General features: G+C 35.2%; 1 protein-coding gene across 1 annotated transcript in view; it reads left to right on the forward strand.

Annotated features, from left to right (window-relative positions):
• The window catches only part of Ets98B (DNA-binding protein Ets98B), an 84021-nt gene extending 59734 nt beyond the window's left edge, over positions 1 to 24287 (forward strand). The window contains exons 4-5 of the mRNA XM_067761314.1: positions 17792 to 17864; positions 17941 to 24287. Of these exons, the coding sequence (XP_067617415.1) occupies positions 17792 to 17864; positions 17941 to 18311 (444 nt within the window). The 3' untranslated portion in view covers positions 18312 to 24287. The remainder of the gene's footprint in view (positions 1 to 17791; positions 17865 to 17940) is intronic.
• The last annotated feature ends 2690 nt before the right edge of the window (positions 24288 to 26977 follow it).

Raw genomic sequence — 26977 nt, forward strand, 5'->3', positions numbered from 1 at the left:
AAAATCCTCTCGTGGGGTTTTTGCCATGACGAGGAAATGCGGACGGTTTTCTTGCATGCCAGACTATAGAGTAGATGATCTCATGAGCTTAAAATCCGCTATTCTCTGGGAAAATTCACTTACGCACACAGGATATATGTGCCTTTCGAGTACGCCCAGACTTACCTCGCGTGAATCTGTGGCCATTGGTTTTTATATGCAAAAAACCACGTCTTTCTGTACAGTACTAGAAATTTATCGGGTTACTTGGAAGTATTTTTCTAAGAAGTCTATCTCTCACTTCCACTCAAACTCTCATCTAGTTCCACTCGCACTCACTATCCCACTACAGTTTCTACTATCACTAACACTAGCTCATTATCACTATCATTATCAGTATCGCTATCACTACCAGCTCGACTTCCACTACCGCGATCACTACCACTCCCACTCCCACTTCAATTACCACTACCATTATCACTAACACTATCACTACCTTTAGCACTACCACTAACACTACAACTTCCACCTCACATTCCCACTTCCAAACCTAATCCCTGTATCTCGCCTGCCTCACTTTCCTTATATACAGAATCTCTTTACTACCCAGCTTATGTCAAAATGAGTTGAGTTAGAGCTCAATAGGGAGTTTTGAAACAAAATCTGAAATAGGACGTCATTCAAATCCTTTATTAGATAGGGCGTTTTCGAAACGGCAGCAGTCGATATATTCAAATATCAACAATTTGAACCAAGCAGCGTCAGATTTTCGGTAAAATTAAATTAAAATTTTCGTGGTCCCGCCTATGCCAGAATGTTTTTATCCAGAAGAATAACGAGTAACCATTTTCGTTTATTCGATTATATTTTAGTGCGAATGCAAATGTGCTGCTGGTAAAATATCTTTCTCACTTTTGTTTGTATTACAAGTGAGCAGACAAAAGTTGATACGCGGTTGTCAAACTGAGACCTACAAACGAATGTGGACACACTTAACTAGGCGCATCTCTCTCCAATTGAAAATTGAAATTATCGTGTTGAATAAGAAACCAAAACATACCAAATATATTAAAAACTATGAATGCATTACAAAATTAAAAAGTTAAAATGGTATTTTGCACAAAAATGGACAGACCAAAAATTTACAAACAAAACAAAATACATATGGGCATATTAATTCATACATAAAAGTGCAGAAAAGCTGGGGAAGAGAAACAGAAAGTAAAAAGTTTCGTAACAACATTGACGTAATTTTTGTTAATGGAACATAGACTTACTCCTATAAATACACCCTTATAATTCAAATGCGATTAATAATGGTGGCGCTTAGCTGAGACTTTAACATTGAGCAACAACAATAAACAGAGGCAAGACGCTTTAAACAAAAAAGCAGACAACTCGCCATAATTAGTAAGCTTTTAACGCATCTCAAGTAGCTTATATTGGTGCAAAAATAGAAGCGAAATGCTACAACGCAGCACCTTTACATTTGTGTTTGTTAAAGCAGGAAAAAGGGAAGATACAACAAGTAAGGACGGGACTGTCTTCGGCTGTGCCGAAGACTTCATACCTTTCATGAATGGGGCTGAACAATAATCTTATCCCGTTCGTAATCTGCAAATAATCGGATGTAAAAAATAAGAAATATAGTGCATAGATGTACATACCTAAACGATGTTTAAGATAAATATAAAATAAACAAGTAAGGAAGGCTAAGTTCGGGTGTAACCGAACATTACATACTCAGCTGAGAGCTTTGGAGACAAAATAAGGGAAAATCACCATGTAGGGAAATGAACCTAGGGTCACCCTGGAATATGTTTGTATGACATGGGCATCAAATGGAAGGTATTAAAGAGTATTTTAAAAGGGAGTCGGCCATAGTTCTAAAGGTGGACCAGGGGTGACTCTAGAATGTGTTTGTACGATATGGGTATAAAATGAATGGTGTTAATGAGTATTTTAAAAGGGAGTGGGCCTTAGTTCTATATGTGGACGCTTTTTCCAGATATCGCCATATAGGTGGACCAGGGGTGACTCTATAATGTGTTTGTACGATATGGGTATCAAATGGAAGGTATTAATGAGGGTTTTAAAAGGAAGTGGCATGTGAAGGCGTTTTCGAGATATCGAACAAAATGTGGACCAGGGTGACCCAGAACATCATCTGTTGGAAACCGCTAATTTATTTATATATGTAATACCACGAACAGTATTCCTGCCAAGATTCCAAGGGCTTTTGATTGCGCCCTGCAGAACTTTTTCATTTTTTTCTACTTAATATGGTAGGTGTCACACCCATTTTACAAAGTTTTTTGTAAAGTTATTTTTTGCGGCAATAAACCAATCAAATTACCATGTTTCATCCTTTTTTCATATTTGGTATAGAATTATGGCATTTTTTCATTTTTCGTAATTTTCGATTTCGAAAAAGTGGGCGCGATTATAGTCGGATTTCGGCCATTTTTTGTACCAAGATAAAGTGAGTTCAGATAAGTACGCGAACTGAGTTTATTAAAGATATATCGGTTTTTGCTCAAGCTATCGTTTTAACGGCCGAACGGAAGGACAGACGATCGACTGTGTATAAAAACTGGGCGTGGCTTCAACACGATTTACCATCATAGAGTCTATGCCTCTACCAAATTTCAGAAGGATAGGCAAATTTTTGTTCGACTTATGGCATTAAAAGTATTCTAGACAAACTAAATGAAAATGGGCGGAACCATGCCCATTTTGAAATTTTCTTTTATTTTTGTATTTTGTTGCACCATATCATTACTGGAGTTGATTATTGACATAATTTACTTATATACAGTAAAGATATTAAATTTTTTGTTAAAATTTGACTTTTAAAAAAATTTTTTTTTAAAGTGGGCGTGTTCTTCATCCGATTTTTCTAATTTTTATTTAGCACATATATAGTAATATTAGTAACGTTACTGCCAAATTTCATCATGATATCTTCAGCGACTGCCAAATTACAGCTTGCAAAACTTTTAAATTACCTTCTTTTAAAAGTGAGCGGTGCCACGCCCATTGTCCAAAATGTTACTAATTTTCTATTCTGCGTCATAAGGTCAACTTACCTACCAAGTTTCATCGCTTTATCCGTATTTGGCAATGAATTATCGCATTTTTTCGGTTTTTCGAAATTTTCGATATCGAAAAAGTGGGCGTGGTTATAGTCCGATATCGTTCATTTTAAACAGCGATCTGAGATGAGTGCTCAGGAACCTACATACCAAATTTCATCAAGATACCTCAAAATTGTCTCAAGTTATCGTGTTAACGGACAGACGGACAGACGGACGGACGGACGGACATGGCTCAATAAAATTTTTTTTCGATACTGATGATTTGGATATATGGAAGTCTATATCTATCTCGATTCCTTTATACCTGTACAACCAACTGTTATCCAATCAAAGTTAATATACTCTGTGAGCTCTGCTCAACTGAGTATAAAAATAGCTAGGTAGTTTGTGTGAGGATGCAAATTTTCAGGTTTTTTGTGGTCTGCGTGTAAAACCTATGACTACGAATCACGTGTTTCAACAATATATTACGTAAACGTAACTATTTGATGAAATCTGATGAATTTTGAAGCTTCTAGCCGTAAAAAAGGGGCAAAAATGACAGTTTATATGGGGTATATAATATATATACCACCGATCTCTATGATTTTTTCAGACAAGAATATATGCTATATACGTAAGCATTTGGTGAAATTTGAAGCTTCTAGCTATTAAAACGGGGCAGAAATTGCGCAAAGTGTCTTATCTGAACAATCGGTTGTATGAGATATATACTATACTAGCAGACCAGGCAGACGTTGTTCTGCCCTAAATTTGGTATATCTGCATACATCTTAATAAGATCTTTCCATCTAACTCTGCCTCCCCCCTCTTATGTTTTTCTTAATCTTTTATTCACTCCTCCCTCCGTCTTTTTCGATTCATCTATCTGTACTTCGTCTTAATCTATCTCTTTCTCAGTCTCCTTCTCCTACCCTCTTTTCTCTTCTCTCAAGTTCTTCTCATTATCCTTCATCTTTTATTGCCAGTCCCAGAGGATGGTCCTAATCCCACTCCCAGCCCGTCTCTGGTCTAGTTCCGGGAAAAAAGGATCGTAAATACTAATACAGGCAAATTAATACACCAAATTTCAGGCAAATCGAATAGGACGTACATAGGTACATATATAGGTATGTGGGTATTATTAATTCATGTCTTTATTTCGGCTTCGCATGCTTATTTATCAGTTTTGCCAGGTTGATGCTACTAAATCGAATATTACAATGGAAATTACTTTAAAGCGCTCAGAAATAGCTTTCATTTGATATCCATAATACACACACATTGTACAGGTATCCGGGTCGACGTTTTGGCCTATATCTCAAGACCCTTGTCACTCAGCGATATAAAAATTACTCTTTACTAAAGCACACATCAACAGCTTCAATTCGATACCCATAATGTAAAAACACATCCTAGTATTACACTGATTCACATTTTTGCCTTTATCTTGAGACCCTAGTCACCAATAGGTATGAAAACTACACTGTACTAAAGCACTCATCAACAGCTATCATTTGATATCGATTCTAGGGGCGCCCGGGTCCACTTTTTGTCCTATTTCTCGAGACCCTAGTCACCAATATGTATCCTGGTCCACTTCCCGGAAGAAAAATTATCCGACATTTTATTCTAGATATAACGCTACCTACATACCAAATTTCAGGCAAATCGAGCCATATATACGACAGTTTAGAATAAATCGGTCCCTGGTCCACTTCCCAAAAAAAAACTTTCACAAACACTCTCCGGGTTCCTATTAAGTTATCCTAAAAGTTGCATGGCAATATTTCTATCCGTTCTCGAGTTATGGAGTGACAATCAAAATGTACACTTCTTTTTATATATATAGATATACCACCGATCTCTATGATTTTTCAGACAACAATATATGCTATATACGTAAGCATTCGTTGAAATTTGAAGCCTCTAGCTCTTAAAATAGGGCAGTAATTACGAAAAGTTTCCTATCTGAACAATCGGTTGTGGGGGATATATAATATATATATGACCGATCTCATCAGTTTTTTCAGAAAAAAATATGTGCAATATACGAAAGTATATGGTGAAGTTTGAAGCTTCAATCTGTTAAATTGAGGAAGATGTGACAAAAATCCTTTTTCTGAAAAATCGGTTGTATATATCCTCCATGCTATAGTGGTCCGATCCGGCCGGTTCCGACAGATGTCTAATCGGACACCCAAATACACCCGCTCACCAAATTTTATCAAGATATCTCAATAATTGAGGGACTAGTTTGCATACAAACAGACAGACGGACAGACGGACAGACGGACATGGCTAAATCAACTCAGCTCTTCATCCTGAATATTTCGGTATACTTAATGGTGGGTCTATCTATTTTCCTTTAAGGACTTACCATTTTGGGTTTCGTGACGAAATTAATATACCATTTCATTTTCATGAAAGATATAAAAAGTAGTCATCCTCTTAGCCAAAAAGTAGCAAAGTTAAATTTGCAATAGTTTAAGTGAGAGAGTAAATGATGTATATTGGAACGAATTTCCGTCATCCCTTGTCAAATTTGGTTTTGAGACAAACCGGTTTCGGCGTTGTGCCATCATCAGTGTCGATTTTCGTTCTGATCTGTTGTTGTCGTTTGTCCTGTATTTATAGTTTGTCTCAAAACCAAATTTGACAAGGGATGACGGAAATTCGTTCCAATATACATCCTTTATGCACCCTGTCGGAAAATCAACCAAACAATATAAGTGAGAGAGTAAACATAACCGCGCTAAATGAGCTTTAGAGATATAGCTTCATCATCCCACACAGCATTTAGATGATAAATTTTTGAACTTTCCTTCATATCAATACAATTTGACTACTCATTGCGAATAAATACTGAGTTTTCATGCAGTTGAACAAAATAAATAATAAAATAAGATTACTTTTAATGATCAAAAACTGAAAATCATTTTTCGATCACTTTTTGAAATAATTTTCAAATAACTTTGATGAATAAATTTTAAGATTTTATAAAAATGAACATAGAGAATAATAAAACTTGTTTGCTTTTGATGATCAATAACTGAGAACAATTTTTCAATCACAATTTGGAATCATTTTTGAATTTAATTTCTCTAACTTCGGTGATCAAAAATTTAAAATAATTTTTCAATCAACTTTCTTAATATTTGCAGACTACCTTTCTTGAATAAATGATGAATTTTTTACTTGTTAAAACTATACTTCTCATTGATTTTTCTTCATTAGCTCACAATTTTTCAATCATAAAATCCAAAAAAATTACAAATATACAACACATATTCAAGACTAAAAGTAATATAAGGGCTGCTGCTAACCTAAGATGTCTTCTAGCATTTCTCTAGATGCGGCTTCCCAGAAAAGACATACTGGATGGAACCGATGTACGGAAGTTGTAAGCTGTTTAACCGCTGGTAAGTTAAGCTTGATCGACACGCCTGGACCCGGCTTCAACATCCTCCATGAGCTATGATTGTCGAAAACTAGAATGATATGTGACATAGTAAAATCGTGATTTTTAAAGTGACATCGTTACCATGATCTAAGATGATGATGATAGATGATGTTGGATGTTGTAGTCGTGTGTGTGTACAACGGTCAAGTTAATTACTAACTGCGGTTCAAAAAGCTTACTTCCGAGCTTCCAGATGCTTTCACCCCCTGATGAAATATGATCTTTATATGTATTAAATATGATGGAAAAATGAATCACAATCTTATTCACAAATGATTCCAAACCATCATATAATATGATTGAAAATTGTTCTTAAATGTGATCAAAAAATGACTGTGAAAAGTAATCAAATGTTATTCCAAAAGAAGTAAAGTACAATATTCCAGTAATATCAAGTATGATAAAAAGATGAATAAAAAGTGTTTCGAAATATGAATCATAAATGATTTTTGAAGAATAATCACATTTACGGTTCATTTTCCTCCCGACGATACGTTAAATTTCGAACAGAAAATGCTTTTAAATTTGAACGTTTTTAATCATCTTGGGGTATGATATTTGAATATTTTTTTATCAAAATTTTCAAAAAATGCTGGCTGGGATGTAAAACAAAGGCAATAAATCGCCTCAATAAAATAATTAGAGTTGCCATATCAATTAAAATAATGTTCTTGTAGACTGGTATCGAAAGGAACAAATAACATTTCATGTTTTTTGGAAATTTCTTTCTCTTCAAGGTTTCTTTACATCTTCCTCTACTTGCAAGTAGAGCTTACAATTTCTTCTCGAACATAAGCGAGAACTTCAAGACTCGCGTAATTCACGAATCTCAAACTAATCTTAAAGCTTGCGAACTTTTCCACATTGAATTTAGTCGCTGCATTGGCCGTATTTTATGCACTCCTTTGTTTTTTACTTGCGGTTTTGTGGAAATTTTCACTTGTATTCCAGGAGAAATCGTAAGCTTGTATAAGCTTGTAAGCTTGATGAAATTTAGTGAGAATCCGATACTCGCAAGAAATTTTTTCTTTACTCACAGGTACTAAGAAGGGAGACTGGCTGTAGTTTAAATCGCCAAAGTAGCTACTTATTACTTTGAAGAGTTTACAAATAGAGGATTCCGTAGGATAATTTAGAGCCGAGCAATTACCCTACAAATGTTTCGTAGTCTCTTTGGCAGCTGTCTTTACACTTTTTACAGTGGCAATTGTACTGCTAACATATCTTTTTCGCATGCGCGCTTGTTTTTTAGTTTGTTCGGGAGGTTCTGGACCAAATACCCTTATTCCTCCTGGTGAAGCTCTCTGAAGCTTAGGAAGGAGTATATATACGAAATCACGCGCATAAATTAAAAGAAGTAGCGAAGTTTTGTGGCTGATACAACAGTTGGGTGCAGGTCTTAAAGATCTGTAGTAAATTGAGTAAAACGAACCATCCCAGCTGCGTCACTTTAACCCTTTTGTTATGGAGGAATGTGATAATCTCTTGATTGAGCAGTTTTCCTAAAGGCTAGACGTGCACAAGTTTGATATGGTTAAAGCAGTAGAAGGCTTTATTGTACTGAACGGAGGTATGTACGTATGCTTGTGGTGTTATCCAGCAATTTTTAATAGATGAGCTTTTGAGGATAGTTTTTCGGTTTGAGAAAAACTAAGGTTGACGTTTTTCTGAAGTCACCCCAAAACGCCATTATTGATTTTAGATCATCAGAAGGGCTTAGAGTATTTCCACAAAAGGCATGCCTGTTATAAGGTGCGAATGAAATTCGTAGAACCGAATGTTCGAGGCTGTTAGTGACGCAAACTGGTTAGTACTGGACTGCTCGCATCCACAATACTCTCCTAAATCTGCGCATAGTTTTTGCTGATACAAAAACAACAACAACAATAACAAAAGCATCAGTCCTCTTAATGATAGAGGAATAGTCGACCGAAAAAGTCGCCTTCCAAACTCCAGCCAGTGTTGAGTGTACAGATACAAAGTTCGGTTCATTAACTAGTGAGTCGTACTGTGGTGAATTTCCGCAGCTGTTGTAGAAAATGGCTTTTCTTTATAGAGAATGTTAAAGAAAACTTAAAACAAACGCCGAAGCCTGGGAACTTATACCTAAGTTATGAAATCAGCGGCAGTAAAGGATCTGAAACTGTGGTCTTCTATGTATGGGCTGAGAATGTGGAAGCTCGCCTCCGAAGTCGAGACTTTCTTTTTCCTTATCGAAAATTCAAAAAGTGGTATGAGCAAATCATTTTTATACCAAGGAGAGGAGAACCTCGTGCATCGAAGGGAGCATAACTTTATAATTCCAAATGTACCCAACACACCATTACTCGCTTCCATCCCATCTGAATTTTTTGCGCATCACGGAGCTTAAACAATTTGTTCTGAAGAAGCACAAAAATCAATCAACCTTACGCCATCACTTACTTACAAATATGCATACATTCGATTTAAAAGCAATCCGGCAACACTGCGGAAAAATATTTAAATCAAGAATAAAAACGAAAATTCTAAAAGCTTTGGTGCAATAATAAACATTGCTGTGTGTAAGACAACGGAAAAAGTTTAGAATGGAGACAAGAAAAAAAGCAATCAAAAAACCGGCAAAATCAGTAATAGCAACCAATTTTACAACAATCACAACAATCGTAGGTAACCAGCAACTAAAAAATAAACAAAAACAAACACAGCAAAACACATCAAATATTGACAATATTTTTTGGAAATAGAGAAGTGGTAGAGCCAACACAAGGCACGGTAGCCAATTCGACAGCAAAAACAACAAAAGATTGACTGCGATCACGTCAAAAGCGCAACCAGCAAATCAACCAAGCCCATCCTAGGAAGCAGAGCGTGCGGTGGCAAGAAGAAATGCAATGAGACATACAAAAAAAAAAAAAACGAAACAAAATGAAACAAAAATTTTAGAGTAACCGTGGTCATGGACGAAGGTGAAAAAGAATGTGAGTGTGAAGGTTGTTTAGTGAAATTGTAACTTTTGTTGTTGCTGTTCGCTATACGTTTTCCTCTTCTTCAAGCGCATGGTCTGGCTCGGGGTCTTTGCGACAAGTAATATAATGACGACAATGGTGGTTTGGCGGGAAGTGATTTTGGTACAGCAAAAGCTGTTCGTCCATTGTTGTTATTTTTTACTCTTCTTTGACTCGGTCGGCCAACTGGAAAATTATTATGCGCCGAATTGTGATAATTTGCCAAAGCTTATGCGATGTGCATAACATGAACAAAAATGAGCAACAACAACAAATTAGTGCAGTAATATAGACAAAAGCAGCGGCAGCTTTGTATATGGCTGGTTATAAAACACCACGACGTTAATGGCAATGCACTGTGGGTCACTAGACTCATTTTTTTGCTTTTGAAGTCAACACATTGATCTTTCATCACAAAATTAACTTTAGTGACAGAAATTGTATTTTAAAGGGAAACATTTTTTTTTAAAGCTTGCTCAACTCTACTACACTACAAGAAAAAAACTAGCAGCTCAAATCGAAATATTCGAGAATTGGCTGAGTGCGAGAACGATACTTTCAAAAGTAGGACGTTCTTTTCATTACCGACTTCATTCGTAGAAATAAGAATTTTTCCGTATAGGGATTTTGCTGGAAGGTGGCTCAAAATAATTTCAACTTTCCTGAGCGGTTAAAAAAAATAGACAAGCCAGTTCTGATAGGAATAAAAGATGTATTTATTCCTGCAAGAGCCAAGAGGAAATGTTTTTCCTATTGAAGAGGAAGCAATGACATGGTATTCGCTTTATTTAAGCTGGGACATGGTATTAGCTTTTTTAAGCGGGGTTGGGAACCGAATTATTTGTAAAAATCCTCAATAATTTACTAGTTGTTAATATATGACTAAATCAGGGGGCACTTTTCCTAACGCGATCCTATTCTAATCAAAGAGCTTTAAAATGGGAAACCGATGAAGAATTCAGCTAAGTTATATTAAATATATCTAGTGGGCGTGAGATCGTAAAATTTTATAAATGTCTCACTTGATGAAACACAGAACCTAGAAATGTAAAGGTATCTTAAAAACGCATGTCGACTAAATCTTACACTTATATGGCCAACAATGGACCACTGTCTAACTTTTGGATAAAGGGGTGCGTTAGTTTTTTTGGGCTTACAAGAGCAATCGATTAAACACCATTGATCTCTGCTATTAAATGTTGATAGGTTCTCTTCATATCCAAATAAGTAAATCAACTGCAGAGACGAATATCTCGGTTGCTAGTTCGAAAACACTGTATTTTAGGATTTGTTTCGAAAACGCTCTATCTCAGAATTAGGTTGACGAATGTATCACTACTTTTTTTATAAATGCCCAGGTGGGATGCTTTTGAAACAGATTCTTAGATAGGGCGTTTTTGAAACGCTGACCAAGTTGGGGTGATATATCAATCAGCTGTTGATATGCCAGCGGAATATTTTCATAGTTTATTGAACATTGCACGCCACTTTTTATATATTAAGGGAGTTCAGAATTTTGAGCATTTCACGTTGGAAACGTTGCTATAGCAAATATAAGCTACGGATCGTGTGCGAAATTTTTATTTAAAATTTTTTCTTTGCACTTTTTGTTTTGTTTTGACAGTTGATGATTTGCTATTCAATATTGAAAAAATGAACTAAGGTTTTTGATGTTTCGTTTTTTTGCAATAACTTAGGAAATATATAGTCGTCTATTTTTTTAGTGTACTGCAAAAGATATGCTACAGAAGTTTGCAGTGCAATGATTAAAATATTAAAAATACACATGATGCCATAATTTATGCAAATTTTCTAGATGAAAACCTAATATTTGGCAAGATAAATCTATTTTTGATGGCAAAATATATGAATGCCAGCAGTTTGAAAAAATACGAGCGTGACATCACTACAATAGAATGGTTTATGGTAAACTTCCCCGTATGTATGAACATAGGAAAAAGTTCCCTAAAGTCATCCTAAAATGCTCTCGAAATATTCCCAGATTGACTTAAGACTATTCCGGAAGTAAATTCAAAATCGTCGCTAAAATAATACTGAAATTTTCCAGAAGTGATACTAAATGATTCCAAAGTAGTCCCGAAAAGAATGGTCCCAAAAGGTTCACTAACAAATTTCTCAAGCTACTTTGAAACAGTCCATATAAAATTTCAGACGAAAATAGAAAATAGTCACAAAATTATCTCGCAATAGTTCCAAAAGCAAACCTCGAAATAGTCTAAAAATAATCCCGGAATGCTTGCAAAATAGTTCCAAAATGTCAGCGAAATAGTACAAGAAGTCTGGAAATGATTAATGAAAAAATTATCCCATGATCTCGAAATCGTACCAAGATTGACCTTATAATAATTCCGAAATATGCTTGGAACGGTGCCAAAGTGATTTGAGAATTGTCCTGATGTGATCTTGATGATATAAAAATTTTCCCGGGGAATTAGTTCCTGTATGACCGCAAAAATATACGTCCCGATGTCTGATGTCCTTTCTGGTTGAAGTTTTGATGAGTAATAATTATTTGCAGACCCTGATAGCATAATGTTAAGTTCATTTTATTTGTCTTAGTTTTAAAACACAAACGACTGATATACATTTCCAAAACTAATTTGTGTCGCAAAATAACAGTTTATAATAAAATTTTTGTAATTAATCCCACTAGACGTTCTCAATGAGCGGGGAAAAAATTTTACCATCAAAATAAATCGCAGTTTAATTTCAAAAAAAAATTCATCAACAAATATGTTGTACTCAGAAAACCCTTTTCTGTGTTTTGAAATCGGCTATTTTTACCAAAACTTTTAAGTCAACCTATTAATCCTTTCTTGGGTAGGACGAAAATATTTTTCCCAGAAAGAGATGTACCTAAAAGCAATTCTCGACAGGAGAACATTTTTCAAGTTAATATGTCAATGCGGACCCCAAATCTCGATAACTGTTTTCAGATAACTGTTCTAAAATATTTTCTTTCGTTCGAGCATTTAAAATATTGTCTACAATTTATTTTTGCGCCCACGAAATCTGCTCACCCTTCCCACAGTGCAATACAATAACAAAACACTTCTTGCTTGACGATGTGGAAATAAAGTAAGTGAGCCAACGACCAGCAACGACATTGCAAGGTGAAAGTGAGCTGACTTTGTCATCATTTTGTTGTTTTTTTTTTTTTTCGTATCCCAAAATGCGCTGTGCTGTATTGTATTGCGTGTCTTTCGGTGTTTTAGCTATTTATAGCCATCGGTGTTTTGTTGTTGGGTCATTTCCGAGACCCACTATCTGTTAGCCGTACTCCCGGCTGCCCGCACCCAAAACTCACCGCAACTTAAATTCGATTTGAATTCGGCGCGATTGGTTAGTCGGCTTGATCGCAAGCTCGCGTGCTCCTGAGCTCTTGTCTATAAATATCACAATGTTTATAGTTTTGGATTTTCGGTCATGTGATTACTACTTGTTGTTGTTGTATTGCTATTTGATATGACGGTTGTAGTATTTGACTGTTGTTGGTTACCATGTCAGTTGCAAATGAAAATATTCCATAATTGTGGCTCAAAATGAGAGACTTGGTTGGTTTTGTATTGGAATTGATTGCAACTACTGGATCACATACACACAATCCAATACAAATGTATATATGTATGGTGCATTGAAGTATTTCAGAAGTAGAATTACCTAGCTGTTCCCGAAAAAAATGTATATCGTGCAATGGGTTCCTGACGGGTACGCGTCTTTCGTCAGATAACCAAGCTCCGCTTATAGCGCTTAACTCTCCCATCTCTTCCTCTAAGGCCGTCAGCAGCTGGTCACATGAACATTAAGAGTAACGAGAAGGCAGACGAACTTGCATAAGCAGGGGCCCTGCTGAATCCTGCGGAGGCGCTCGAGACGCATCATCCACTTGCATCAATTACAAGAAACTGACCTGGCAGATTCAGGGAGTTGGCGATCTCCAATTGGTACTCCTCGAACACCTGCAAGATAACGAAGCAAACTTGACCAAACTACGGTTTTAGAAGAACAGGGGATCTACTGAATAGGTCAATTAAAGAAGTCTTTATGACCACTGCCACCATCACGGAACGTTTGCAGTAAAAAAAAACAGTCGCCCACTATCTGTGTAGCCCTGGTTGTTGTTGTTGTTGTTGTTGTAGCGATTAGGTTACTCCCCGAAGGCTTTGGGGAGTGTTATCGATGTGATGGTCCTTTGTCGGATACAGATCCGATACGCTCCGGTAACACAGCACCATTAAGGTGCTGGCCCGAACATTTCGGGAACGATTTATATGGCCACATTAAACCTTCAGGCCATCCCTCCCTCCCCACCCCCAAGTTCCATGAGGAGCTTGGGGTCGCCAGAGCCTCAACTGTTAGTGAAACGGGATTCGCCGCTCGAAGGTGAGGTCGACAATTGCGTTGGAGAAGCTATATATTGCGCTACACAACCCCTTGAATCCCGTGTAGCCCTGGTTCATACTGGTTTATAACTATGAGCAGTTATATGCTTCCGGAACTTCAGGAGGTATCTAAATTATCTGTAAAATATATCAGCAGGTTCATTTTCAACATTAATTGGTTTGAACCGAACTCTGACTGGCCACAATAAATCAGCAGCAATTAGTTCCAAAAGAATGTACATCAAAATTACACCCTGTGAGCTACTTTGGATCGGGTATTTGGTATAGGGGCAACGCAAAAACCAAACAACCAACTCTTTTTGCGATATAAGTGCCTCTACAACAGACAGCTCTAATGGTGTAAACAAGGCGACAAAGACTCGAACTTTTTATTATACTCCCTAAAGTGGGAAATAACTTTGTGGCCTATGCGCCCTCAAGTATTCTTACCACCTTCGCCCTTATGCCGGAAACTATGTGTACAGATAACTAACTCCTGTACCTACAACACATTCAAACCCTCAAGAAACTACTGGCGTGTGCTTTTACCAATGCATTGATGGCCTGATCTAGACAAAGGGTTGGTGCCTTTCTAACAAAAGCATCCGAATACACTGGGAAATGTTGAAATGGTTATAGCGTTTTAAGTGAGGAATAGAAGCCAAACACTCATGTTTCCTGGTCAGTAGGTACTTAGACGGTAGAAGTTTTAGTGCTGCTTAAACTCTCTCAAGCTTCGCCAATTCAGTATCGACATGGGTTCGGTCGAAAGCGGTCACCGAGTATCTATTCTCATTCTCGATCACCTCGAGCAATTCGAAGTTAAGTCCCAACATATAATATCCCGAAAAACTGTCAGGCAAGTCTTTTGTACTTAATTGGACTTGAGAACCGGACGTGACAGGATCTGAACCAATTAGTTTCGATTTGTTAATCAGTATAGCAGGATACTTCTGTCAATTGGTGGGTGACGGGGAGTAGGCGCACTCACTGGATCCTTTTATGGTCATTTAATCCTGATGACTGATGTTTTTACACAGCATTTTCCAATAGCAGTCTATTCATAAAGCCATTAAATTTTTTAGTGTTCAAATCGATAAGTTTTCGAAAAATCGATCAAAAAGTTGAACAGTAGGTCGATACCTCTTTCATAAAATATCGATAACATAAATTATGGAAAACTTTGTGATAGATAACCCTCACTTTTTGATAACAAATCTACAACTTTTCGATAACAACTTGATAAGTTTTCAATAAATATCAAGAAGCTTTCGATATACATTCGATAGAAAACCGATAACTCGTCGATAAAAAACCGGTACTACACGACATCTTAAACTACTTTGGTCATTGTCGCTCTACGCAGCGATCTTGCTGTTGTGCGAAGTTCTTCGATCGCGCCAGAACTTTACCGCAAAAAAACTGAGCACGTACGGATATCTGAATTCATATGATACTTTGGGTGAACATACATACCAACGAGGAGATTAAGGCCTAGCTTCCAATTGGTGGTGTGCAGCTTTTTCATTTTCAAAATTTCCAAATATTTTGATGTTATTTGACTAGTCATTTAGGTCGGGGATCATTGGATAGTGCATCATAGTGCAGAGCTATGAGGGTTTCGTAAGGAACGACTGCAAAATTCATCGAATACCTAAGCAAAAATCTTCAAATTTGCCATTCTTAAAACTTGGTCTTTTTGGCTCCCTCAACTGTTGAGGATAAGCCATTCACGGTTGAGTAGATAAGAGAAATTAATTAATGATTAGATAGAAATCTTCAGGCAAATTAAACCATCTGACTTCCAAAAACTGCTTGCCTCAATCAATTTAAATCATTTTAAGTTATTTAATATTTCTTAGGACAGATTTGGCTGTCCGTTAATTAACATTATAAGCTCATTATCGTTATGGTCTTTCTTTCCTTTCTTTTCAAATCCAGTTATTGTATCGATTGTGTAACAAACCCATCACTTTTCAATACATTCGCTACGTTTATACATTCGCTTGCATAATACTTAGAAACACCAAAACAAAATAAAGAAATTGTAATGATGGCCTAAAAATTGACAATACATAAATGACTAAAGCTTTGAATTAATTTTATGTTAATGAGAACTGCTCAATCGAAACGTGACAAGGCCGAATGTTAATACACCACAAAATATTAGGGAGAACAGTGTCGCCAGCAACTGCATATCTGAGTGATTACGTTTGCTCGTTGTTGGTGAGAGGTTAATGAAGCTATCAAGCGATAAGCTTTTTGTTGGAACTCGGCTCATTTCACAATGGAATTTTGGTATGCTTTTCAGTAGCAAACTTTTTATTAAATAGTGATATATCTGCAGTGAAAACAGTAACTACCCTGCAGCAAATTGCACTAGTTCTGAGTTAGCGCTGAAGTCTGGCCACTCGAAGGGCTTTCACTTTTATAATTGTGATGTTCTAGGGAATGTCCCCTTTGCAGAACGCGTATTCAACTTGTTCAATAGAAGGTGGCTCTGAAATAGTCGCTGCCTTTGAGTAATTACATCCGATTAGCACCAGTTCAGATTTTTGATGTGTAAGTATTTTTGATCACGGTATGGGGAATCCAGAATGTAAGAGTAAGATAAGTGTAATAGTAAGTGTAGTTATTACACTACAGCATAATATAGAAAAATCAGACAGCAAATCAGTTTAAGTCTTAAATCCAAGCTTAGCCAAGTCAACTCAAGTCAGAAGGACAGAAAAGGAAAGGAAAGGAAATGAAAGGAAAGGAAAGGAAAGGAAAGGAAAGGAAAGGAAAGGAAGGGAAAGGGAAGAGAAGGAAAGGATAGGAAAGAAAAGGAAAAGAAAAGAAAGGAAAGTAAGGGAAGGGAAAGGAAAGAAAAGGAAAGGAAAGGAAAGGAAAGGAAAGGAAAGGAAAGGAAAGGAAAGGAAAGGAAAGGAAAGGAAAGGAAAGGAAAGGAAGCGAAAGGAAAGGCAAATACAATACAAAGCAATACATAGATAAAAAGAGTTATCGATTTCTTTTCAAAATGTTATAAGCTTAAAGAAAACGATTTTCTATGGATTACTTATTGATTTGTTATCGAAAAAATTTTCATATATTTTTAAAGTTATACATAGATATATTATTAAAAAGTTTCGATTGTGTATGGAAAGGTATGGATCTATTATTAAAAAATGTTGATATTTTATCACAAAAGTATCGATTTATTATGGAAAAGTTATCGGAATGTTACCCAAGTTATTATCGGCGTCTCGTGGCTTTATTATCGTCGTTTGTTATCGGCTAGTTGTCGATTTGTTAACAACGGATCATTGGTTTGCTCTGAAGGGGTTCAATACATGATGACACTGTAACTGTAACTCGTCGAAAAGAAACCAATAAGAAGCCGATGACTCGGCGATAATAAGCCGATAACTCGACGGTAAATACTCTCTAACGTTAACATGCCGATAATAAAAGAAAAAATTGTCATTATCTGTTACTTCCAATAAAAAGCCGATGTGCCTCTTTTCTAAAAGTGCGAAATTATTTATTTACACTAAAGTTATCTCCGTTGTGGATTAACTTCGACGCCTGAGCGATCTCTAAGCAATTTAAAAATATTAGTTTTCTAGACGTACAGCTCTTTATTTACACATCGCACTAAACGAGAAATTGCGCTTACGCCTTTTATCATATCACCTTCTATATAACAGTCCACATAGTTTTATCTCCGGGCCTTAGATTCCGGGGCAGCGCTGTTAAAAAAATTTTGAAAACTATCCCCTATTCCCCATAAAACCGAAGCCCCTAGGTATATACTCCCACAAGTGGCTTGTGTCTTAAAATTGCCTAAATCCACAACGGTTAAATAACTTAAAACTATCTTTTTCATTTTTCTATTTCTAGAGTGGCTCCGACTTATATGCTCAATTGGAAGTGTGGCGTTATCACTTCAATAGCAATGCACCAGACAGTGATGGTATGTAAGAGCAAAAAGATTAAATAAAAATCCTTTGAAAATAAAAATTTTGTTTTGTGTTTTTTTACATTTCTAGACGATGAAGATATGCTACCAACAACAAGTGCCTTAGCTGTTGCTAGCGCTGTAGCAAAATCAACTGAAACCAAACGCTCTGGACGCAGTGGTGGCTCACACATACATTTGTGGCAATTCCTTAAGGAACTATTAACCGATCCACATACACATAGCACAGCCATACGTTGGATTGATCGTAATCGTGGCATTTTTAAAATTGAAGATTCTGTACGTGTAGCAAAATTATGGGGTGGACGTAAGAATCGTCCAGCGATGAATTACGACAAATTGTCGCGTTCAATAAGACAATATTACAAAAAAGGTATAATGAAGAAGACGGAGCGTTCACAACGTTTGGTCTATCAATTTTGTCATCCATATCACTTGTGAGAAAGTAGCAAGAAGGAGGCAAGTAACACGTTTAAGAAAAGTAAAAGTGAAGTATAAGTGCAAAACAAAAAAGACAAGTTTAAAGTATCCAAAAAACATATAACATAATATAACAACAATGGCTTTTATAAGAATCGATAACACTATATGCCATTATCTATTTATTTATTTATTTATTTAAATGAAAAGAAATGTCCAAGGAAGGCAAGAAGCTCAGTAACTTATTTATTTATTTATTTATTATATTTATATGTAAATATAGGGAACAAATATTTATTCCTAAATTAAAGGAAGATTAATGGCTAAGTAATTTATTTATTTATTTATTCTATTCATTATTTATTGATTTAGAATTAAGAAATAGATACAAACATTGTAAGTCCAAGAGTGATTATTTAAAATTTTAGTTTTTTAGCGATTTACAAATTATTCATGAATCTCACTGAATGTCCAGTAACCGACCGAGTGAATTTTATTTTAACAAATCACTACGATAGAATTACGACAACTTTTGAGAAATTGGAATATCAAGTGTAGCAAAAAGAAACTTATTATTAACTGGAGAAACGGACCAAACGGATCAACAGAACATAAATTTTATAAGTTTTTGCAGCAGTTGAAAACTGTTCCCACATTGTGTGCTTCCTGTCTTATTTGGCCTACCCGTCTCAAGCTAAAATAGGCTTTTATTTTTTCTTTGTAAAATATATATGTTAGGTTTAAGTACAAATTGGATTTTACCTTTTCTTTAAAGCGTATGCTACAGCCAATTTGGAAATTATTTGTATAGTTTTTCCGTAATGTGGAAATGGAAATATCTACTTACATAGACGTGTGATTAGGAAGTCCTACCCGTCACATGGAAAATGGTAGCTTCTGGTTTAAATTACATAATTTGAGTGGCTTCATATCAAAAGAATCTTCACATTTAGGTCGTAGAATTTAAATCTTCTTGGGCGGCTGGTTCAACAGAAACTACTTATAATTTGAATCAAGGTCGAGTCAAATTGTCCCACCTGTTACTTTGGATTGCTCAATAAAATTGGAAGGTTCAACTGAAAAGAAAATTAATAACAACAAAAAAAATCTTTCTCGGGGACACAACAAATTAAACGGGGCCTGCCAAAATAATACACCATCTACATAATGAGGCGAGAATACTCCCCATCAGGGAGAGAAACCACCTGCTCCTACGTGCTCCTCTTGATTTTCCCTACTAATTGGCCGGACGGGACCTACATGTTTTATGCCGACTCCGAACGGCATCTGCAAGGCAGATGAGTTTTCACTGAGAGCTTTTCATGGCAGAAATACACCCGGAGCGCTTGCCAAACACTGCCGAGGGGCGACCCCGCTTAGAAAATTTTCTTCTAATTGAAAACCCTTATTTCTTAAATTTTTTTGATGTTGCTTTGCCCGGGGTTTGAACCCAGGGCATCCGGTGTGGTAGGCGGAGCACGCTACCATCACACAACGGTGGCCGCCTTGTTAATAAAAGAGCTTTTTATAAGCTTTCGGTCGCGATATTTTCAGAAAGGTTAAGGGTTCAATGACGAAGTTTGTTTCGTATTTTTCCATTTCAAGTGGGAACTGCTCTCGCAATAGTTACAAAAACAGTAGACAACCATGCCCTATTTCTATACTAAAATTGTAGAAGAACAACCTCTTCTTGCAATACTCGTTTAACTGTTTTCAAAAAAGGCATGACAAAGCCTACTTAGGTCACGCAAACTATTAAAAAAAGTTTCATGGGTCAGCTTTCGGTAGCGATATCTTGATAGCGGTTAAAGATATTGTGCTGATTATTGGTCCTTATTGGTATTTTTTATTATTATATATTCTTTTTAAAGGTTCGATTCTGAAAACATTAGATAAATTGTAGTCCCTCTAAATTGAGGGAACTCGCTTGCACACATCTACTCCACATTAACAGATTAGTGGTTATCTTCTTTTTAAACATGGGTAAACAACTACAGCTGACCCATTGTGGAACCATACAAGTCGGCAACACGGTGCCATACATACAAACATAAATAAAAATTCCATGTACTTTGGTTTTATAAATCGATAGACTCAAAATCGTAATGCGCCGTAAGTTGAAGTGTCAAATCATATTCAAAAACTAGTAATCAACTGATTTCCGGCCGTCACATATTCCTGGTTCCGCCATGGACTGACATTCGATAGTTTTTGAGCTTATACAATAAAGTACTCATTTTATTATATTGTTCTAAGCCCAAAAACCGACGGAGTTTCAAAAAACTGATTAATTTTGTTTTGCTGATTTTCTGACGGGGTGGTTAGCTGATGTATATTGAAACAGTCTTGAACAGTACTTGAATGTTCTGGAACTTTATATTTAAATTAACACATGCACATTTTTAATTGTAGATACCCAAATTTTTACGAGTTTCTCATCTACTCACATATCTCTTTTTATTTCTGGGCTAATAAAAACTCTTCCCTTTGCAACATTTTGTGATAGTCACATCCAATTCTTATAAGCGATATATGTAGGATAATCGCATAAAGATTGGTAAGCAGCAATTTCTGCAAGCAATGACCTCTTCAAATCCGCCAAAATAATATTTTGCGCTACAAATAACAGTTTGTGATAAGCTGAAACAGTTATGATCTATTCCATAACAAAAGTTTCTTTTTCGTTTTCCTGAATAATTATGATTAGCGCTTACAACCTTTTTCGCGATTACCATTCACATAAAAGCCTTTTCAGTTATTTCAAAAGAAATTAGTTTCTTCACGCTACATCCGATTTGAATAAAACGCCAAATGAGAGGATCATTAAATGAAAATTCGTATAACCTTTTAAGAGGTCACAGAGATACTTGCGGTATCACTGGAACGCCATATATCTATGATATATCAGTTTAAGTTCTATGAACAAGAAAATTTAGCTTTAAGTTGTAAAAGCGCTGAGAAATGCTCAATGAACGCTTTAAAATATAAAATGTGCCTTCCAAAAAAACTAGATAAAGCGATTTCGAATATGTTTCAAAACAAGAAAACCTGAATTTGAAATGCTGCCTTGAAAATTTTTTATTACAAAAGCGTATAGAGTAAGAGCCCGTGACGGACAGACCTTTGTCATTTCATAAAAGTTGAAATTTCGTCAGTGCATACCTCCAACTGAAGCAGGATCGTTGGTCTATTATAATTATTATTAAAAATGTTGCAGAAAAATATATCTTTCTTTCGTCATTTTATAAAGACTGATTTTTATATATGGTCTTCGTCACGATATAAGCACCCACTAGCCTCATTGCCAGACACTTTCCTTGTGGCTTTGATTAGCCAGACACTTTAAGTCTTTCTAAACTTCAAAGAACATTGAAGCAATATTATACTGAAATTCGAATACAAGATGTTAAAAAAAAAAAACTTTTGAAATTTTTTTGCCGTAAAAAAACTTTCAGTTTATGAAAAAGTATTTAGCTTTATGAAAAAGTACAGTTTTGCATTATAAAAAGTGTCTGGCTGGACCAAGCCACTATGGAAAGTGTCTGGCAATGAGGCTAGTGGCTGCTTATATCGTGACGAAGACCATATATCAAAATCAGTCTTTATAAAATGACGAAAGGAAGGTATATTTTTCTGCAAAAATTTTGCACGATATCTGTTAAAGCCATCATGACTCAAGTTTGATAATAGACCAACGATCCTGCTGCAGTTGGAAGTATGCACTGACGAAATTTCAACCTTTATAAAATGACAAAGGTCTGGCAGTCACGGGCTCTTAGAGTAATACAAAAATCGAAGAGAACTAAAAAAATTTTCGATGAACATCTGGAATTTCTGTGAAGCTCATGTGAGCCATATGAGGATTAATGTTCATACAAAAAAAAAAATAAAATAATTTGCTATGATGTAAGAAATAAAATGCTCGAGTTTCGAGATAAGTTTTTTGGGTGCGGGTTATTTATTACTAGCTTTAATTACGGTAACGAAACGTCAATTGTTTATATACTTACTTCTTTATATATTTATTTATTTAATTATTTATTTATTTATTTAATTATTTATTTATTTAATAATTTATTTATTTATTTAACGCTTAACTACTAAACGAAACAATATGTTTGCCATCTGAAAGATAAAAAAAAAAAAAAACAATTTTATACCTAAATATTTATTGATTAAATTATTTAATGTTTATTTATTGTGTGCTAAGCGGGTGTATTTATTAATTTATTTATTTGTAAGTTATTTATTTATTTATTTATTTATTTATTGAATTTTGATACGAAAGTGTATGTAGAAGAAAACAAAAAATCATGTGACATAAGAATTATTTATACAAATAACAATTAAATTAATTATTTATTTATTTTTTAATATATGTCGAAAAGGGTGTTTTCCTTATCAAATTATAATAAAACACCCTAATATTCATGTATACGTACATTAGTGTCGGGTCAAATTTATTGTTGAAAAAGCACATCCAGTTTCTGAATCTCTGGGTCATACTGAGTAATATTGTCCATGGGACCACAGGTCTGAAATGAATTTCGAGCCTCCCTAATTTTGTTAGAAAATTTTATATCCCAATCCGAATTCGAATTTGACATTTATTTTCATGTATTTTATTTGTGAGAGCCGCTGTTCAGATTGGGATATAAAATTTTCTAACATGGACAATAATACTCAATATGACCCATAGATTCAGAAACTGGATGTGCACCTGAAGTCTCTTTTCCTCATAAAATTTGACCCGCCCTAAAGTACATATATTACAAAACAAAGCCAAGCTCTTAGTAGCAAATGTGAAATTTTTCACTAAATAAATGCCATTTCAAAATCCCATTTATAATGAAAAACATATTTATTTATTCCTACAAACCAATTCAGTTAAGACAACAACAATTTATAATTAATTATTTATTTATTAAATGCAATCGAATACAAATGAGCCAATTTGACATTTATAATGTTAGAAATGTATACAATATTAGCCTTAAGCAATTAAGAATAATGGAAATTTACTGCAATAACTCAATGGGAAATAAAATTATGCTCAATTAAGTTATACACGAAAAAAGCGTACAACAATATGTTGCTTACTATTTATTTATTTATTTATTTATTTATTTATTTAATATCGAATAATTAACCAATTATTTATTGTAAGCCCAAAAAACATTATTTATTTAATTATTACCAAATAATAAATTATTTATTTCATAATTTATTTATTTATTTCAATACCGAAAGAAAAACAAAAAAAAACTATTTATTTATTTATTTATTTATTTGTTACGACGATTGCAACATTTTGCTAATTCCAATAAAATGCAAAAGAAAAAATTTTAACGTATTTTCTGGACTAAATTAGAAAAGTCACTTAGGCAATTCACAAAGTCTCATATTAGTCGTATGTGCTATGCTTTAATCAAATTTTATATTGAAAACCATGAAAACAACTCAAATCTTAAAATTTTACATGCATACGACACTGTTTTGAATTGCTCAAACTTCTAATGGAGCTTATGAGCACGGTTGCCACACCACGTTTTCATTTAGGACCAAAATACATTGAAAAAAAGGACCAAATCTCAAGAAAAAGGACCAAATTTTGTGTTTTATTTTATTGAGACACAATCAGTTCGGCAATTCACAAGAGTGACGTATTCGTTGTAAAATATAAAATTTTAGGATGATTCCATGGACAAACAAAAATAAAGTGTACTTTTATATATTACATTTTCACATTTCTAGGATAAGTCTATGTCCTTTACCAACCAAACATTTTAAATCTAATGTTGTTGACAAAGCTCTTAGTTCCTGCATTATGTTGGTCATTGCAATGAAATAAAATGTATAGCGCAATTAGGTTTTAGTAAGAAACGATTCAAAAATTTGCGTTCTGGTTTTGCCGAACTACGTGGCAAACTCAGTAAATCATAAATCAAACCAGGCAATTCTTCGAAACAGTTTTGCTAATGCTATTATTAAAAAATAAATGTATTGGACGGACGGGACCTACATGTTATATGCCGACTCCGAACGGCATCTGCTAGGCAGATGAGTTTTCACTGAGAGCTTTTCATGGCAGAAATACACCCGGAGCGCTTGCCAAACACTGCCGAGGGGCGACCCCGTATGGTAGGCGGAGCACGCTACCATCACACCACGGTGGCCGCCGATGCTATTATTATTGATGCTTAATTTTCCCCCTTAACGTTAAAATTGCATACCAGAGCCTAGATTCAGTAAGTTTAATTTTTGAAAAACTCACATTTACTGAATTTAGCCCCAGGCCTCGGATTTTAAATCAAACGTCTTAAAAGTTTCAACTGTGCAATAACGTAATCTGGTTACATTTAGTTAGATACTAGAATTTAGTTAGCAGTGTTGTTATTGAAGTTTATTATACCTACGGGAATAAATTGTCACAAAACAATTCTTCCGAAATCAAATCTATTTTACATTTTCTTCAAAATATGAATAGAAAAATAAATTGGTTTTAATCGCAATTACATTTATAAAGTTATCACTTTCGAGAAGTGTTTCTGGCCCACTTCCAGTTAAAATATTTCTTATGTCAAGCTACTTAATTCTCAATAGTCCTGGAATTATTTGAACTCATTAAGCTACTTGGAGCTGCGTGAAAATGATTTAAATATCGACGTGCAATTTTTACATAGAATTTTTTTGTAAAAAATGTTGAAGGTGTTACCTTTTGTTTGGCAAGTACACCAAACATAAAACAAATTAGTTTACTTCTTCTACTTAGTTTTCCCTGCCAAGTTTCTTAGCGGCACATGTGCATTTGAAAAAAAATTGTTTAGCTCGACTAGTGAAACAAATTTTTGAAGCCACTTAAACAAAACTCTGATATGTCCGTGAAATGTGTTTGCCGTAAAATCCCGTACTTTCCCTTTTAATGCCTAGACTAAATTATCTCCGAGGTGTACTGCTGTATTTTATTGGCTTTGCAATTTTTGTGGTAAGAATTCAATGGAAGTAAATCGAAAATTATATGTGGGTTAATGAAAGCGTGCTTTGGTAACATAACGGTTGGTAGTACAAGTATAAAGGAATTGAGATAGATATAGACTTTCATATGTATATCAAAATCAGGATCGAAAAAGAATTTGATTAAGCCCGTCCGCCCATCTGCCCGTCCGTTAGCACGATAACTTGACCAAATATTGATATATCTTCACCAGATCGGGATACGGGCTTATCTGGACTCAAAATCGAATGTTGAAATTTGATATGTGAATTGATATTGAAACTCTTGATAAAAAATGTTAAACATTTCTAAAAATAGGCGTGGCACCGCCCTCTTGCGATAAAATCAATTCTGCAAATATTTCTAATCATTAATCAAAAACCGTTAAACATATCATAACAAACTTCGGCAGAGAGGTTGCCTTTACTATAAGGACAGCTTCGAGGAAAAATTAACGAAATGGGTGAAGGACTATGCCCACATTTATATATGTACAAGATTTTTAAAAGGGTCGTGGACGAATATAATAAGCTATATCTTAGCAAAAAAAGAGCTTTATATCGTTGGTATTTCTTTTTCGAGGTGGAATTATAACAATAAACCCAAATTTTTTAAAATGGGCGTGGCATCGTCCACCGGGAGACTTAAGTCGAAGGAAAATTCTTGTTCTTGGACCAATACTATTCCTGATCTATATTAACTCAATCTTTGACCTTCCACTGAAAGGCAAAACCACTGCTTTTGCAGACGACCTTGCCATTGCGTACAGTACAATAAGTTACTTTGACTTGATTTGTGATATTAATTATGATTTAGATTTGCTGAGAGCTTGGTTTGCCTCGCACAAATTGCTTGTAAGTAATAAAACTAAGCTTATGTATTTTAGTCATGTTATCAAAGAATTGCCAAGTTGTGATGTGATCTTTCATTCTGCTGGATGCCCTCGACTCAATCTACATCATACAGCATGCACTCTAAATATCGCGAAAATATCTTTTGACTGCAGCACTAATTGCAGTGAGAGTTGCTTTCGGGTAGGTGTTGTCGAAAATTTTAAATATCTGGGAATAATAATCGACAATCGTTTGAGCTGGTCTGATCACCTTAAGATTTTGAAACAATATTTCCTCTACACAACTCGTCACTTCTATCGTCTCAAATAATTGTGCTCTATGTTCACCCTAACAACGGTTTATTTTGGCATATTCCACTCTAAACTTCAATACGGAATTACATGCTTGGGTGGCGCCTCGGCTATTAAACTATCACCAGTTATTACAATCCAAAAGGGAGTCATGAGGAGAATCTGCAGTACAAACTAAAGATCCCATTCTATGCCACTTTTCAGATAACTATATATACTTCCGTGTCGTCACCTGTATTTATATAAAGTCGTGAAAACCATCTTTATAAGATCAGGCTATTTGAAAAACTTTCCTTCGGAGGCTTACAACTTGCGCAGAAATCTACTACCGACTGTGCAAATGCCACATTCTAGGACGACACACTATAGAAGTTTTTATACATGCACATCGTGCAAAGTTTTCAACTCCCTTCCTTCCACTATACAGGTCATAAGGAACTGTAACTTGTTTCAAAAAAAATTAGGCTATATCTTCTCAGTTATGATCATTTTGAACTAGAAACGCTGTTGAGAACGTTATTATAACCATATTTACTCTAAATTACTGCT

The sequence above is a fragment of the Eurosta solidaginis genome, chromosome 1, assembly GCF_040869045.1.
Source record: "Eurosta solidaginis isolate ZX-2024a chromosome 1, ASM4086904v1, whole genome shotgun sequence".
In the NCBI taxonomy this organism is placed as follows: Eukaryota; Metazoa; Arthropoda; class Insecta; order Diptera; family Tephritidae; genus Eurosta; species Eurosta solidaginis.